Genomic DNA, 16,638 nt, shown 5'->3' with positions numbered 1-16,638 from the left:
TGCGGTGGTGGCAGCGGGCTGTGCTCCGGTGCAGGGGCAGCGGCTCCGCTGGCGTTTCTTCGCAGCCCGGAGGCCCCCGCACACCCCTTGCTGGGCGCCGCCATGTTGCGGTGGCCTCCGGGACCATGGACGCCGGCAAGATGGCCGCCGGTCCGGGGACGGCGCATGCGCAGCTTCAGATCTCGTGCCGAGATCTCGGGGGACGAGATCTCGTTGCCGAGATTTGAATCTCGTCCCCCGAGATCTCGGCACAAGATCTGAAGCTGCGCATGCACCGTCCCCGGACCGGCGGCCATCTTGCCGGCGTCCATGCTCCCGGAGGCCATCGCAACATGGCGGCGCCCAGCAAGGGGTGTGCGGGGGCCTCCGGGCTGCGAAGAAACGCCGGCGGAGCCGCCGCCACCGCACCGTAGAGCGCCGCCCGCTGCCACCACCGCACCGCAGAGCGCCGCCCGCTGCCACCACCGCACCGCAGAGCGCCGCCCGCTGCCACCACCGCACCGCAGAGCCTCGCCCGCTGCCACCAGCGCACCAGGTACCGTGCATTGCGACCATAAGACGCACCCCCCGATTTCCCCCAAAATTTTGGGGGAAAAAAGTGCGTCTTATGGTCCGAAAAATACGGTAGTGCCATTGTTCAGGCTCGGAAGACCTCCTTATTCTCTCGATGCAGTTACTGACGTAAACGTAGAAGCGCCTTGTTTGGTTGTAGATGTAACCTAAGAAAACCTTACTGTCACTGTAGTATTGCACATCATCTAAGTTGGTGTCCAGCTCGTGCTGTATAAAGTCTGCAAGTTCTACTGCAAGCACAGTCGCACAGAGTTCAAGCCAGGGAATAGTGTGATCAGGCTTGGGAGCCAACTTGGGGGTCATTGTCCTTGTACCATAGGAACCTGAGGAAATTCCTGTGGTCCTCTCTGACTATGAAACAGTGGAACATCTGTTCAATGTCGGCGGTGATGGCGATGGGCTCTTTCCGGAACCTCATCAACACTCCTACTAGGTTGTTTGTAAGGTTAGGACCTGTGAGGAGGACATCGTTGAGAGATACACCTTGATGTTTGGCGCTTGAATCAAAGACAACTCTAATTTGCTTAGGTTTCCGAGGGTGATATACTCTGAATGAGGGTAGGTACCAGCACTCCTCGTTTTCCTTTAAGGGAGGAGTAGGCTCCGCATGGTTATTCCAGAATATCTTGCTCATGAAGGTGATAATGTGTTCTTTAATCTTCGGTTTGTTGCTAAGTGTGCGCTGGAGAGAGTTGAATCTGGACAAGGCTTGTTCACGATTGTTCGGGAGTCTTACCCTGGTAGCTCGGAAGGGTAGGGGAAAAACCCAGTGATTGGTCTCGTCCTTAAGGAACTCATTGTCCATTATCCTGACAAATTCCTTGTCTTCTATTGAAGGGGCTACTTTGTTGTCATCCTTAGTTGTATGAAACACCGATCTTCCCAAGTCATCTGCATAGGGAGAAGGAATGACATCAGGCAGCTGTACTGGATCTGGAGGCTTCTCTTTCACCTCATAGTGATGAGGGCATACTTTGCAGAAAGTAGCTCGTCCGTCTCGATGTACATAGGTCTTAAAGGCGTCGACTCTTGTTCGGTCCAAGCACACATTTCTTTTGATTACCCACCCCAAGTCGAGTCTCTTTGCGTAGGTGGCATATTCGGGACCATTACTCTGTTGGCGCACCTTATGTATCCTTAAATTGTCTCTGCCGAGCAGAAGTAGGATTTCAGCATTTGTGTCCATAGGTGGGATAACACTGACTAGGTGCCTTAGGTGTGGTTGGTGGAATGCAGCTTCTGTAGTAGGAATCTCATTCCTTTGGCTGGGTATTTGATCGCATTTGATTAACGTAGGTAGGGGTATTTCTACACCTCCGTTGACAGGAGAAGCAATGAAACCTTGTGCCCTCCTGCCGCTAGTCTCTATGCGACCTGAGCAAGTATTCAGAGTATAGGGCGTTGCTGGTCCCTTGATTCCAAAGGCTTCAAAGAACTTAGGTCCAGCTAGATCGTCAATGATGGCATACATTTTTACTGCCTTCTCTCGTTGCCCTTCTCGATAAACTCTGATTAGGCATATCCTGGCACAGCATTTATCACTTTGGCTCTCCCCACATACCTCTGAGCATGAGCAGGAGACAGCCGTGGTAGAATTGGCGTTATTCTGTGGCTCCCCACCATGGCTTCTAGCCGGACTAGAGGTAACTGCGACTGCTGGATCGCTGGTGGCTGAGGTTAGATGCAAAGCTGATGGGTGTTTGTCACTATGACACTCTTCACACTTAATGGCAGATTTACAGTCCTTGGCCATGTGTTCTAATGAGGCGCAGCACTTGAAACATACCCCAAGTTTGCTGAGGATTTTCTTGTGCTCCTGAATGGTTTTGGACCTGAAGCCTCTACATTTGTTCAATGAATGTTGTTTTTTGTGAATGGGACACTCACGATTGAAAGACTTATCTCTCGATGGAATAGTGTACTGTTTATCGGCAGTTACTGCAGGTGGTGGCAGGTTAGTCTTTCTGACACTTACACTGCTCCTCAAGTTCTTGCGTCTATGTGAGACACTTTCATACCTTAATGACGGTGTTGCTGGAGCTGTAGTGTTAGACTCCAGGAAGTCTAGGCTAGGGTCGTTCCTCATTTGGGCCTGTTCGTCGACAAACTTGCAGAACTGATTGAACGGAGGAAAGGTGACATCATGTGATCTTTTGTATCTGGAAATGCATACTGCCCACTTCTCTTGCAGACTATGTGGCAGCTTTGAGACGATTGGGTTCACCCCATGGGCAGTATCCAGGTAGCATAATCCAGACAGACGAGGGTCTCTTTTTGCAAGTTCAGGCTCCATAAGCAGGTCGCTTAAGTTCAGAAGCTTGTGGGCTTCCTTAAGGTTGATCCTTGGAACGTTCTGAAGTCTCTTGAATAGGGACTTTTCTATGGCTTCAGCGCTGCCATAGATTCTTTCAAGTCTCAGCCAGGCAGCAGCGAGACCTGCTTCAGCTTGCCCCACGTAGACAGTCCAAAGACTCTTGATACGGTTTGTGGAGTCAGGACCCAACCATTTTACCATGAGGTCGAGCTTCCGTTCTGCAGATAGGTTGAGATCAGCAATGGTGGCCTTGAAGGTTGCTTTCCAGGCTCTGTAGTTCTCTGCACAGTCATCAAACTTTGATAGGCTGGTGCTGATTAGATCTTTGCTCACCATAAACCTGGCTAACTCGGGCATATCCGATCCTTCACTCCTTGTTACCATGTTAGCTTGTGTTGCCTCTCAGGCGTATAAGTTGTGTGGCGTGGAAGGGTGAATTGTTCCTGGGTAGAATGATGTTGCTGCAGGGTTGAGCTGTGGTTTAACCTCTGGAGATTTCGATGACTGTGGCTTGAACTGTGGAGATGAACTGGAGTGCATCTTGTGGTCATCTTGTGATGATTGCTGCTCCTGAGGGGACACATTATGGCATTGGTCTTGGGTCTCTGCAGATTCTGTGGGTAACACTGGCACTGTAAGTTGGGCTGACTTGGACGTTTCCACATTGTTGGGTTGAACGTCGCTAGAGAAGGTGTGTGCTGCAGATATCTGTTTCTGCATGTAATCACTGGTATGGACAGCTGGGTCCTCTTCTTCCAGTGGTGGTAGGCAAATGGGGTTGAGGTTTTGCTTCAATGCTTGCTCAAGTATTTTTACTTCGGCTAGCGCGATTTCTTCCTCCATTTCTGTTTGAAGAATCTTTGCCCGAGCCTCTGCTTCTGTTTGAAGGATCTTTGCTTGAGCCTCTGCTTTCTTGGCTTCTGTCTGTGCTTCAGCTTTCTTGGCTTCTGCCTCTGCTTCTGCTTTCTTGGCTTCTGCCTCTGCTTCTGCTTTCTTGGCTTCTGCCTCTGCTTCTGCTTTCTTTTCTGTAAAGGAACGTCTTAATTTGGATCGCTCTACATTTAAACGGGCCTCTAGGTTTCCGTTGCTGAGGGCTGAAGTTCTTGAGCAGGATGATTTGTATGACCGAGAAGAGTGTCTGGATGAGCCTGACCTGTGGGATCTTGATTCTTGCAGATGAGCAATACGGAGCTCCGCTTTACCTTTGGCGCCTTGCACGGCGGCGTCCCTTTCTCTTTCTGTGGAATCTACTTTGCTTAATTCTGATGAGGCTTCATCAATATTAGAGTCTTTTAGGAAGGCAACGTACCTTGCAGATAATCTTTTGTATCTTCCGTGGGCCGTGTCTAGCCATTTTATAGTGTCCTGTAGACTCGCTGCATCATTTTTGTGGCGTTGGATGCTTGACATGAGGGAGGTGACTCGTTCCCATAGGTCGTACAGGTTGTCATTGAACTCATCCTTCGTATTGTGATAGTTTTCGACAGCCTTTATGGTTGGTTTGACAGCGTTTTGGTCATGAGTCTTGGTCTGTTTATGAAGCTGGCTCTGTTTCCCCCTCTTCTTCATAATGGACAGTATCGGGTAGTATTTGCTCTGTTTCAGCAGTGAAACTGAACTTTTGAATTCGGGGCTGGAAAACGCAGTGCAGCTTAGTTAAGACGTCCTGACGAGATTCCCAATGTGTTTTTAGAGAATTGTGGTGTTTTGCAGTCTGACAATTTGCAGCGATGTCTTAAAATGTACAGAGAGTCTCTATGCACAATGCGGTCTGGGGTGATGCTGCAGAGTTTTTTAGCAGAGCAGGGCTGCAGTATGTGAGCGGGCAGACGGGTTAGGATATAAGGGTGATTTTTTGCCGGGCTTCACGGCAGTTTTTTGACTGTTCTGTCCCCACATGAGGCGAATGGAGGTGTAGTTGAGTGGGGCTGGGAGAGATTCCTACCTTCCGTTTCCTCGATGCAGAGCAGACAGGACCATTGTTGCTGTTTTGCTGTTCATGCGTCCGGAGAGATGATACACACCAGATATTGTGAAGTCCAGACTTGTTTATTGGAAATCTGGACATACAGCGTATGATTGGTAATGCAGTACTTCTCCAGAAATGCAGGTGTAACAACCCAGGTGGTACAGCAAGATGTATGCAGCAAGGTATGCAGCAAGATGATTCAGCAAATTTAGCAAATTGTGGTAGAAAACTGATGCCTTCCACAGCCTGGTAGCCTGTCTCTCCCGGGTGAAAAAGAAACTAGTAATGGCCACCGGCAGGAAGAGAAGGAGTCACTGACCTGGAAGTGGGAGGCATGTAGTAGAATTAATTAGCTGCCGTCTGCTATACAGAAAAGGACAGCAGGTGGCAGGAGACCAAATGCAAAACTGAATACAAAGAAAGGTAACACAACATAACACAATTATATAAGCATACAATCATAACCTTAGATGGAACAGCACAATTTACATACACGCAATCACGTGCTGGCTAGATGCATTTGGCTTTTCTCAACACAAGAGAATTGAGATAAAACTGGATGAGTAAACCAGGGAATCATGACTTAATGAGCACCGCATACTGTCATGATTCTGGTGTATGCAGTCACAGAATAACTACAGATTTTAGTTCTAGTCAACCCCTTTCACTCTGCTCTCTTTGTTACAGATATCAATATGGCACACACCATTATATTATAGTTCCTCAGGACCGAAGGACCTGATGTTTGTATCCCCCTTCCTGCAATCTTACCAAGGGTCAGAGGCGTAGCTAGGGTTTTGGTTCAGGGGGAGCGAAACTTCTGAGTGGGCCCCTATCTAGGTAACTTTGATTACAACTTGGTGACACACTCTAATAGTGGATGTAGGAGATGACTGCGCTGTTACTGAAAATAATCCCTTTATAAAGACCAACATAGATATTACCGCCATATGGTCAGTGGTTAATACCAAACAAAAACATATAAGTGATTACTGCACAGTTATAGTTGGTGTCTTACCGCTGACGATCTTTCTGATGGAATCGATCACTTTTCACGTCTTTTCACGTCTTTTCCATCTGGCCCAGACCGACATGACAACTCCTCCTGCCACGACTCTGCTACAGAGAAAACAACGACATGTTTCACTTCTCATATTCCAGCTCCATCACCATGTATCTCCAACCTGCACAAACCCCTCATCCTGCTGATACCCCAATACTGAGCCGCTGCTGCCGTATGTGTCCCTATTACTGCACCTGATACCCCAATGCTGAGCCTCTGCTGCCGTATGTGTCCCTATTACTACACCTGATATCCCAATGCTGAGCCGCTGCTCCCGTATGTGACCCTATTATTGCACCTGATACCCCAATGCTGAGCCTCTGCTGCCGTATGTGTCCCTATTACTACACCTGATACCCCAATGCTGAGCCACTGCTGCCATATGTGTCCCTATTACTACACCTGATACCCCAATGCTGAGCCGCTGCTGCCATTTGTGTCCCTATTACTGCACCTGATACCCCAATGCTGAGCCACTGCTGCCATATGTGTCCCTATTACTACACCTGATACCCCAATGCTGAGCCACTGCTGCCGTGTGTCCCTATTACTGCACCTGATACCCCAATGCTGAGCCGCTGCTGCTGTATGTGTCCCTATTACTGCACTTGATACCCCAATGCTGAGCCACTGCTGCCGTATGTGTCCCTATTACTGCACCTGATACCCCAATGCTGAGCCACTGCTGCTGTATGTGTCCCTATTACTGCACTTGATACTCCAATACTGAGCCGCTGCTGCTGCTTGTGTCCTTATTACTGCATCTGATACCCCAATGCTGAGCTGCTGCTGCCGCATGTGTCCCTATTACTGTACCTGATTCCCCCTATACACACACGGCTCTGCTCCGCACCCCCTATACAAACACGGCTCCACTCCGTTCACCTTGTACACACGAAGATCTGCTCCGTACACCTTGCACACACGCAGCTCTGCTCCGTACACCTTGTACACACGCAGCTCTGCTCCGTACACCTTGTACACACGAAGCTCTGCTCCGTACACCTTGTACACATGCGGCTCTGCTCCGTACATGCTGTGCACACGCGGCTCCGCTCCATACGTCTTGTACACACCTGGCTCCACTCCGTACACCCCATACACACATGGCTCCGCTCCGTACGCCTTGTACACACATAGTTCTGCTCCGTGCACCTTTTACACACGCGGCTCTGCTCCGTGCACCTTGTACACACGCAGCTCGGCTCCGTGCACGTTGTACACAAGCGGCTCTGCTCTGTACACATGGCTCCGCTCTGTACTCCCCATACACACACGGCTCCGCTGCGTTCACCTTGTACACAAACGGCTCCGCTGCGTACCCCTTGTACACAAATGGCTCCGCTCACCTCATACACACATGGCTCTGCTCCTCCGTACACCTCATACATGCATATCTCTGCTCCGTACACCTTCTACACACATGACTCTGCTCTGTACACCTCATACACACACAGCACTGCTACATCCACCCTGTAAACTCCTCCTGACCCCACACACAAACTTCACCTCATCCAGCCAGCACCATGACAACCAGCACAGCAGAGTCCTGCAACCACAGAAGCTCCTGATCATATGACCCCTGACTCTGCCCCTCCTGTGACCTCATCACAGGTCCTGTGTGCACAGAATAGCCCAGGACAACATTGCTGGCTGAGAGGTGGGGGGCCACTGCTGGCACTGGGGCCCCCCACCGCCTTCTCAGGGGCCCATAGCAGCCGGGCAGCAGAGTAGGGAGATTGATTCTCCCTTCTCTGCTGCAGAATAGTGGTGTAGTGTACTGTAGTGTAGTGTAGCTCCAGTGGGCCCCCTCAGAGCGCGGGGCCCAGGGCCACTGCCCCCCGGTAGCTAAGCTACTGCATAGGGTACTTCTACACAAGTGTTTACTACCCAGTAATAATGGTACATTACCAGCAAGAACTACCTCCACAAACCTTACACTAGCCCAATGGTCGCCATTGTCACGGGTTTATCACAACAGAGACGAGCCAGAGGATCGTAGTATCTGATTTCTCCTAGTCCTGCACTGAATAGAAGCACTTCACTTTCATAGTAATTCTGTGCATTGTTAGCCACTCCCATTTCCTATATAAACTGGGTCGTGGCTAGCACTCAATGTCAGTGCTAGCTTATGCTGCATGGCTTGAGGTTGTTGTTTGATGATTGTTGTTGGAGAAGGTGTTTGGTGGGTTTATCTGTGACTGTTGCTAGGTTTTGAGTTGTGATAATTCCCTTTCTTCTCCTACTTTGGTTTAACCCCATCCTCCACACCCCACTGTTTACCTCTGTTGTTTATGTGTGTATATTTGTATGATTGGTATTTTCCTTCATCCCTGTTCGTATTACCTTGTTAGTCTGGTTGATGTATTATGGTACACTACTACTCCATCTTCCCTGGGTGGGGGAACGCGGTATAGACTAATGACATATTCAAGATGAAATCCAGAAAACAAGGCGAGCAATGGCACCCCTAGCATTAGGAACAGGGAAGTAGCCCCTGGTCCTTGGACACCCCACAACACAAGTTGTGACAACCACTATGGTATCTGTACTGTACATCCTTGGCTATTTGACTTTATTCAAATGTGCAAAAGCTTGACATTTAGATATTTCAGTTTTGTTGCAGATTCTTACAGTAGTTCTTGCCCATATAATATTTATGTCACTGCTCCCCTTAACCTAAGTAGCACCAACAATGAATAGTTTAAAACTCCTCCTCTTAGAAAGTTTGTTCCTGCACCGACTCCCAGATCTATCTTTAAAGATTAGGATTAGAATAATTAAACTTGAAAAATTCTGCTTGATTGAAGGGAGTACTGTGTGGGTGTACAGTTACAGCTGCACCTTCCTCTCCACTCCCACAATGATATGTCAACAATAAAGCCATTAATTCTTTGTCTGCCCTATTCAGCCAGTGATGCACACATCACCACTTTATTTCCCAAAACTTCAAGTTTTTTTTTATCATTAGCCTCTTTACTACCTTAGATCTCTGTAGATGTAAATATGAAGCCCATCTTTGCTCTTTCACTGTTCTGGACCTCCAGGGACTTTCTTATTACCCACTAAGGAGGGTATCATTAGTCCTTTCTCGGCTTGGGACAACCAGAGATGTTTCAAATAATCCTCTTCTCTGCCCTAGGTTTACAGTCATTCTGAAAGTCACACTTTTTCTGTTATAGACCAAGAATACAGAAATGACTGCACTACCTTAAATTATCTGAGTTGCGATATTTACCCTTCACCTAAATGTGCCCTATATAATGAGACCATGCTATGTTGGATCCGCATACAATGTATGACACTGTCTTGTATAATAACCATGATATTATCAAACCTATACCCTACTAAGGTCCATGGACCTGTCAGCCAATGGTGCCATTGGCTATAATTACCTATTAAACCCTTTATAACTATGTCTCCAGTGTAAAATGCTTTACTTTGTTCTTTAGCTATCCCATTTTTTGTGTTCGCTTATATACTGTAAATCTCTGCCATGTTTCACTTCTCTTTGACATGCAATCCAATAGTATTGTGGAGAGATTACCGCTCATGAAAGGAAGTGGTACAGCTAACTCTGGCTCTAAAATATGGACACAAGAACTGTCATTAATAATAATAATAATAATCTTTATTTATATAGCGCCAACATATTCCGCAGCGCTTTACAGTTGAACAGTTTCAAACACAACAGTCATAAGTAACAACGTTAACAATACAATAATTAAAGCGAAATAAGACAACCCTGCTCGTGGGAGCTTACAATCTACAATGAGATGGGAGAGATACAAAGCACAGGTTTGTATTTACAATGATGTATTTACAATGATGGTCCAGCCATCTTCAGGGGGTGGGGGTTAGATGGAGATAGTGAATGGGCTACACACACACAAACATAAAATGACTTTGATTACTGAATGTGATAGGCCACTCTGAACAAATGTGTTTTGAGCGAGCGCCTAAAACGATGCAAATTGTGGATGGTCCTAATATCTTGGGGTAGAGCATTCCAAAGGATTGGCACAGCACGGGAGAAGTCTTGGAGTCGGGAGTGGGAGGTACGGATTAGGGCAGAGGTTAGTCGAAAGTTATTTGCAGAGCACAGCGGTCGGTTAGGCCGATAGACAGAAATGAGGGAGGAGATGTAAGGGGGTGCCGCACTGTGGAGAGCTTTGTGGGTGAGAACAAGTACGTTGAATTGTATCCTGTAATGAATGGGCAGCCAGTGTAACGACTGGCGAAGAGCCGACACGTCCGAGTAACGATTAGCCAGATGGACAACCCTGGCTCTTGCATTAAGAATGGACTGGAGAGGGGAGAGTCGAGTGAGGGGGAGGCCAATTAATAGAGCATTACAGTAGTCCAGGCGGGAGTGGATCAGAGCGACAGTGAGGGTTTTTGTTTCCATGGTGAGAAAAGGGCGGATTCTAGAGATGTTCTTTAGGTGTAAGCGGCACAAGCGGGCAAGAGATTGTATATGGGAGGTGAAGGAGAGATCGGAGTCAAACATAACACCCAGACAGCGCGCCTGCTGTCGGGGTGTTATTATGGTGCCACCCACGGAGAGGGAAATGTCAGATTTAGGGAGGTTAATAGATGGCGGGAGCAGAAGAAGTTTAGTTTTGGAGAGGTTGAGTTTCAGATAGAGAGCAGACATGATGTTGGAGACTGCAGACAGACAGTCAGTGGCGTTCTGTAGTACAGCGAAGGTAAGGTCAGGGGATGATGTGTATAGTTGTGTGTCATCAGCATAAAGATGGTACTGAAAGCCAAATCTGTTGATGGTCTGTCCAATTGGGGCCATGTAGAGAGAGAAGAGAAGGGGGCCAAGGACTGAGCCCTGAGGTACCCCGACAGTGAGAGGAAGAGGAGATGAAGTGGAGCCAGAAAACAGAACACTGAAGGAGCGGTCAGAAAGATAGGAGGAGAACCAGGAAAGAGCAGTGTCCTTAATGCCTAGTGACTGGAGCCTAGAGAGTAGGAGAGGGTGGTCAACAGTGTCGAAAGCTGCAGAAAGGTCGAGAAGAATGAGCAGAGAGTGGTCACCATTATGTTTTGCTGTCAGAAGGTCATTGGTCAATTTAATGAGTGCAGTTTCTGTCGAATGTAAGGGGCAGAAACTGGACTGTGAAGGGTCTAGGAGGGAGTGGAGAGGTAACAGGTAAGGCGGGGGTATATCAGGCGCTCCAAGAGTTTAGAGATGAAGGGGAGATTGGAGACTGGTCTGTAGTTGTTTGTGCAGGATGGGTCGAGGGTGGGTTTCTTTAGTAATGGAGTAATGATAGAGTGTTTGAAGGAGGAGGGGAAAATGCCAGAGGAGAGGGAGAGATTAAAGATTGTAGTTAGGTGAGTTGTGACGACTGGAGAGAGAGAGACTGGAGGAGTTGTGAGGGAATAGGGTCGGTTGTGCATGTAGTCGGACGAGAAGAGGAGAGGAGCCTGGAGACTTCTTCTTCTGTGATGGGATCGAATGTGGAGAGTGAGCCAGGGGAAATGCAGGGAGGGATGGGAGTCACTGAACTTGGTGATTGGGAGCGGATTTCCTGACGGATATTGTCTATTTTCTCTATAAAGTGGGAGGCCAGCACTGAGAGTGTCAAAGGTCGTCATAAATTTGTACTCCCAAACTCGTCTCTCTCTCTGGGAATTGAAGTTACCTTTCAATACCAGTAATTTCATATCCACGTTGCTGTGATCAGGGATACAGAAATGTTTTGCCACAGGTAGATCCATTCTTTTTTCTCTTATTGTGTGACGATGAGCATTCATCCTTGTTCTAAGCTTTTGCCCTGAGTACAAATTTAAGACGACCTTTGACACTCTCAGTGCTGGAATGAATGTGTCGCATGGATTTATGTCTTTTTACATCAATTAAGGAATTTCTTTTTAAAACCTTGTGGGGGCATCACAACACAGAACTAGACCCCAATCAGAGGACCATAAAACATCCGGACTCCTTATCTATGAACTGGTCCAATGTTTATATTTATGGTTCTCCCTCTCCCATATTGATAGTTCTGCTTCACGTCACTTGTCTTATCTATTGCTTTTTTTCTAGGCTGTATTGTGCATAAATATGTGACTTCAGATTTTGTATTAGTCTAGCCTGATGAAGAGACCTGAGTAGTCTCGAAAGCTTGCAATGTGTTACCATCTTTTCAGTTAGCCATTAAAAGGTATCAACTACTGAGGTCTCTCAATCCTGAATATTTTTCTATCTACTGGCTAACACGGTACAAAGATATACATCTTTCCTGTATCGGTTATGCAACAGTGAGTTTTAAGTACAATGCACCAAATGATTTATAACAATGAATTAGCAGACACATTAAAATATGTTTCTAGATGGTAAAGCAGCAGATGACACAGCAGACAGCAAGCAGAGGTGGGAATTTTTACCATAAGAGTCTATTGCAGCAGATGAGACAGCAATCAGAGGTGGGAAGTTGTACCATTTGAATATGTTGCAGAAGACAGCAAGCAGAGGGAATTTTTACCATAAGAGTCTATTGCAGCAGATGAGACAGCAATCAGAGGTGTCATTGAATAACTGCATTGTGCAATACTACAAAACACCTTTTGAATGTGATGGGAAAGGAAGTTACTAGGTAAAAATGCTGTGCCAAGTGTTTACTTTGTGTAGTGGAGTACAAGGGTAAATTTAGACACACCAGACTTCCAGACATTTCTTTGATGGTCACAGCAGATGCAAATGCCGGAGAAACCAAATAAAGCACATGAATGGAACAAATTATCGGAAATTTTTTCTGTTAAACTTCATGACAAAGGGTATTGACGAGTCATGCATGAAACGCCCTTCACATATACGTCCCCCTCCTCCCATCCCAATCCCCTTAAATAACCAAACTACAGACCAGGATGGATTTTAATGGCCACAGCAGCCTTTATTATAACAAACAACAATAACAGATTAAACTTGGAGGATGGTCCTCGAAGCCCCTGATCTGTGACAGGCAGTATGTATACAACCAACTGCTCAGGCTGAATATTTTACCTCTAGCGCTTCAGCATCAGCTGTTCACTAACCTGGCACTATTAACCTATTCCACCACCAATGAGCCCTTCCACCCCCTTAACACAGGGGCTCTACTATTTGCTGCCACTTACAGGATTCCCCTTGGGGGGTCCAGAACCTTGTGGGTTCCCCCCACCGATCCACCACTAACCACATCTACCAACTTCGAGGACCCTCCCCGTTTTTTGCCACACTGCTGTGACATAATAAGATTACCAAATAAAAATTTACAAGGAAACAACCCACAATACAATAAGATTTCGCTAACCCCTTAGTCCCCTTTTCTGACTTCTATAACTTAATATCAAAATATAAAATAAAAGGGAGTGTGGGTGCGAGATTCCTAACTTGATCCAGTATGTGCCTAAGATGGCTACTTTCTTTCCCATTATATACCCCTTTTCCCTGTTATCCCCTCTCCTACAGTCCCTTCTCCCACCTTGGTGTTCACATTAGCCTCCCCTAATAAATTAGCCCCTTCTGTACCCCTCAACAACCTTCTCACTTAGATTCCCGCCCCAACCCTGTCATGTCAGCCTCCCTTTTATGGCAGGGCCCCAGTACGGCCTCACTTTTTGAAAACACTATGGCCCTTTATACACATGAGACTACCGTCGGCCAAAGCCCCCTGATATTGATGGGTTCAGCACACAGTGTAATGTGTATGGGAGCCCACAACTCTTCCCCGACAGATGATGTCAGGGAGATTAGGACTCAGCTAGTCCGATTTTCGAATGTTAATCCTTTTGTTCTCTAAGAGATAAACAGCCAAAAAGAAGTCTGTTTGGACTGTTTCACACTTCAGTTTTTTGACGTCACTCAAAATCTGCCGTTTTTATAAAAAAACGGATCTCTCTCTCTCCGTTTTTTCACACTTTGGCGGTTTGCAACTGACGTCAAAGAACTGAAGTGTGAAACAGGCCTTAGCACATTGGTTCCCAAACTCCAGTCCTCGCGGACCCCAACAGGTCATGTTTTCTGGATTTCCATAGTGTTACACATGTGAGAGAATTCCTGATGCCTTGATGATACTTCCATCACGTGTGAAATACTAAGGAAATCCTGAAAACATGACATGTTGGGGTCCGCGAGGACTGGAGTTTGGGAGCCACTGCCTTAGCGGGTCTCTTGACAGAGTGAGAGCTCCTGTAAATGGAGGAGTCTGGAAAGATATTGGTCAGCTAAACGAATGACCAAAATATAGTTCGATAGCTTTCGAAAGTGCATGGGCTGTATGTGTGGGGGAAAGGCTGCAGGAGTTCACAGGAAAGTAGATAGTTACCACTGAATGTTATCAGTAGATTGGTTTTACTCCAAAGCTGGCCATATACTGTACGTAAGATATTTATCTGCAGGCGTTTAGCAGATCCAGCTAAATTTGAGGAGATTTGCTTGGAATTTGATTTCTGTGGCGGCCATATAAGTACAATTTATAGCGTATGCATCCAAAATAAAGTAAGTCATACACCATAAATAGCTATTCATGCTTGGCATACTGTAAATTCTAAAAGGGGAGATAGTATAAGCCACAAATCCCACTGAAATCTGCATAAATTAGGCAGCAGGGAAACAGTTACAGTCTGCTATTTATGTATGCCAATAGTCCTCTGAAGAGCAAGGTCCTTTTGCTTTATGGCCTACATATTGATTAGACCAAACCCGATTGATGGGCTTGGATGAATATCTAATGTGTATAGGGGCCTCCTGACTACTCCTACAGATGATATAGGGGGAGATAAGGATCTGGCATGTCTAATTTTGGACTGATGATGCTTTTGTTTTCGGCTAGGTAACCTGGAGTGGTCTAGTGCTCGGTAGAGGCAGTGCACCTATGTATAGAGGAGTCAGGAGAGATACCATAAACGCCAACCAAACAGTTGGCTGAACCATTGTACCTCTGACAGCTATCTGTTGTGTATGGGGTCCCATGCATTCAATATTTAGGATCTAGCTGGAATAATATAAAGTGTACAGAATTGCACAAAATATAGTTTTACACTATTTTTCCTAAGTCAATAGTAAGTGAGAGAATAAATGCCTTGTGCTGACTGTTATTCATGTGGTTTCACATCAGTCGATTACTTTATCACAGCTAGTTTTATGCCAGTAAAAATGATCAAATGGTTTCCTATAAAGCAAGTATGTGAGCTGTGTGGATGGATATCCTAACTTAGAACGTGACTCTGGTATTAGTCAATGCAACATTGTAAAACTCTACCCATTTCTCTAGTGCAAACATTTGTCTTCCTAATTTCCTTGTTCCCCATTACGACATGTTTTTTTTTTGCCAGTTGTGTAATGAGTGTCAGAAGGTTCTTTCTTGATAGAGTTCTGATGTCTTGGTTAGGGTAAGGTCAGATGACCGTTCTCTCCACATCCGAGAAAAACGGTCCGGTTATTCTGATCAGAGTTTAATCATAGTTTGAAAAAAAAAAAAAGATTCCCCTCCTGCTTCATTCTGTCAGTCCGTAAAAATCGGACTGCGCTCAGATGCCCAATGTGGTCTGAATAGCACCTGTCAGAGAAAATCGAGCCCTTAAAGTATTGTTTCACCTTTGGTGATATAACCAACGATTTAGTGATGTTATCTTAATCCCTTCTATTAAGAGTGGAAAATATGTGACTTCCCTGGCTTCATAATGCGGATCCATAAGGGGAACACAAATGCTGTGTAAATCGGCCTCTCCAACACGGGGCTGATATCGGTCCTGATGGTGCCTCACCAGTATATGTGTCTGTCAGCAATGCAATTACAAAATATTAGGAATGAAATAAAAATGTGTATGAGGTAATTGCTAATTATGTAGATCTCTAATGAAATTAAGGTGACATCAGTTCTTTCCCGTGACATTTGGCAAAGCCATAGATTGTAATGTTGATTGTCAAATGCTTGAAAAGTGCCCATGGATGTTCTGCCCTGCTCTAAGTGTAGGAGCTGGGACAGCTCTGCCTAATCCTCAGATGTCAGCTTTCTGTCATCCCAGCATGTGACACAAAGCTTGCCTCTCAGCACAGAAGTATTAAGAGACTGGAGTAAGCCAGGCTTCTTCTTGCATGTGTGTGCAATTGCTGGGGGACAATGCTTGCTGGATATCTTATTCTGTTGAGCAAAGAGGCCATGAACTACTACCAAGTATTTTTGGAAAAATGGAATCTGCTAAGAGTATGATTGCCATGTAAAAAAGGCGTAAATGTCTTCTGATCGGGATTATGCTTTTGATACACCTGTCATCATCGCTAAAGCTCTAGGATTCCAGTAACATTGGCCATATTAAGCACAAGGCCTCCTGAGGTGGATATATCAGAGAGGGGATCCAGAATCAGGAGAAGAGGCCTCCTCGTAGAATATGAACAGCGGAGCACAGGTTAACCTGCCCAACAGTAGGGTATTGTCAAGCAGCTCGCTCAAGGAGAGGTCTGAGCACTCTTTTTTTCTGTTTTACTACTACAGGATGGAGGATGAGGCAGTTCTGGACAGAGGGGCTTCATTCCTGAAGCATGTCTGTGATGAAGAGGAGGTGGAAGGTAAGACCATGAATCTTTCTTCGTTTATGTAACATACCGCATAAGGCTACCATTATGTTAAAGGGCATCTCTAAAATAAAAGTAGACAAAAATTCTATACAGCTGATTAATAGATATTTGAATTTCAGCAAAATTGAGGTAACAACCAATACAGCACT

At 46.1% G+C, this 16,638-nt stretch overlaps 1 protein-coding gene across 5 annotated transcripts in view; it reads left to right on the top strand.

Annotated features, from left to right (window-relative positions):
• Positions 1 to 16,638, top strand: part of SLC4A4 (solute carrier family 4 member 4) — a 395,294-nt gene that overhangs the window by 74,828 nt on the left and 303,828 nt on the right. For all 5 annotated transcript variants that reach the window (XM_073590565.1, XM_073590581.1, XM_073590547.1 and 2 more), the window contains exon 3: positions 16,407 to 16,480. In XM_073590565.1, the coding sequence (XP_073446666.1) occupies positions 16,407 to 16,480 (74 nt within the window). The remainder of the gene's footprint in view (positions 1 to 16,406; positions 16,481 to 16,638) is intronic.

Source organism: Dendrobates tinctorius, unplaced genomic scaffold, assembly GCF_039654945.1.
Source record: "Dendrobates tinctorius isolate UK_male_01 unplaced genomic scaffold, ASM3965494v1 ptg000011l, whole genome shotgun sequence".
Taxonomy (NCBI): domain Eukaryota; kingdom Metazoa; phylum Chordata; class Amphibia; order Anura; family Dendrobatidae; genus Dendrobates; species Dendrobates tinctorius.
This window is presented reverse-complemented; position numbering and strand designations above follow the sequence as displayed.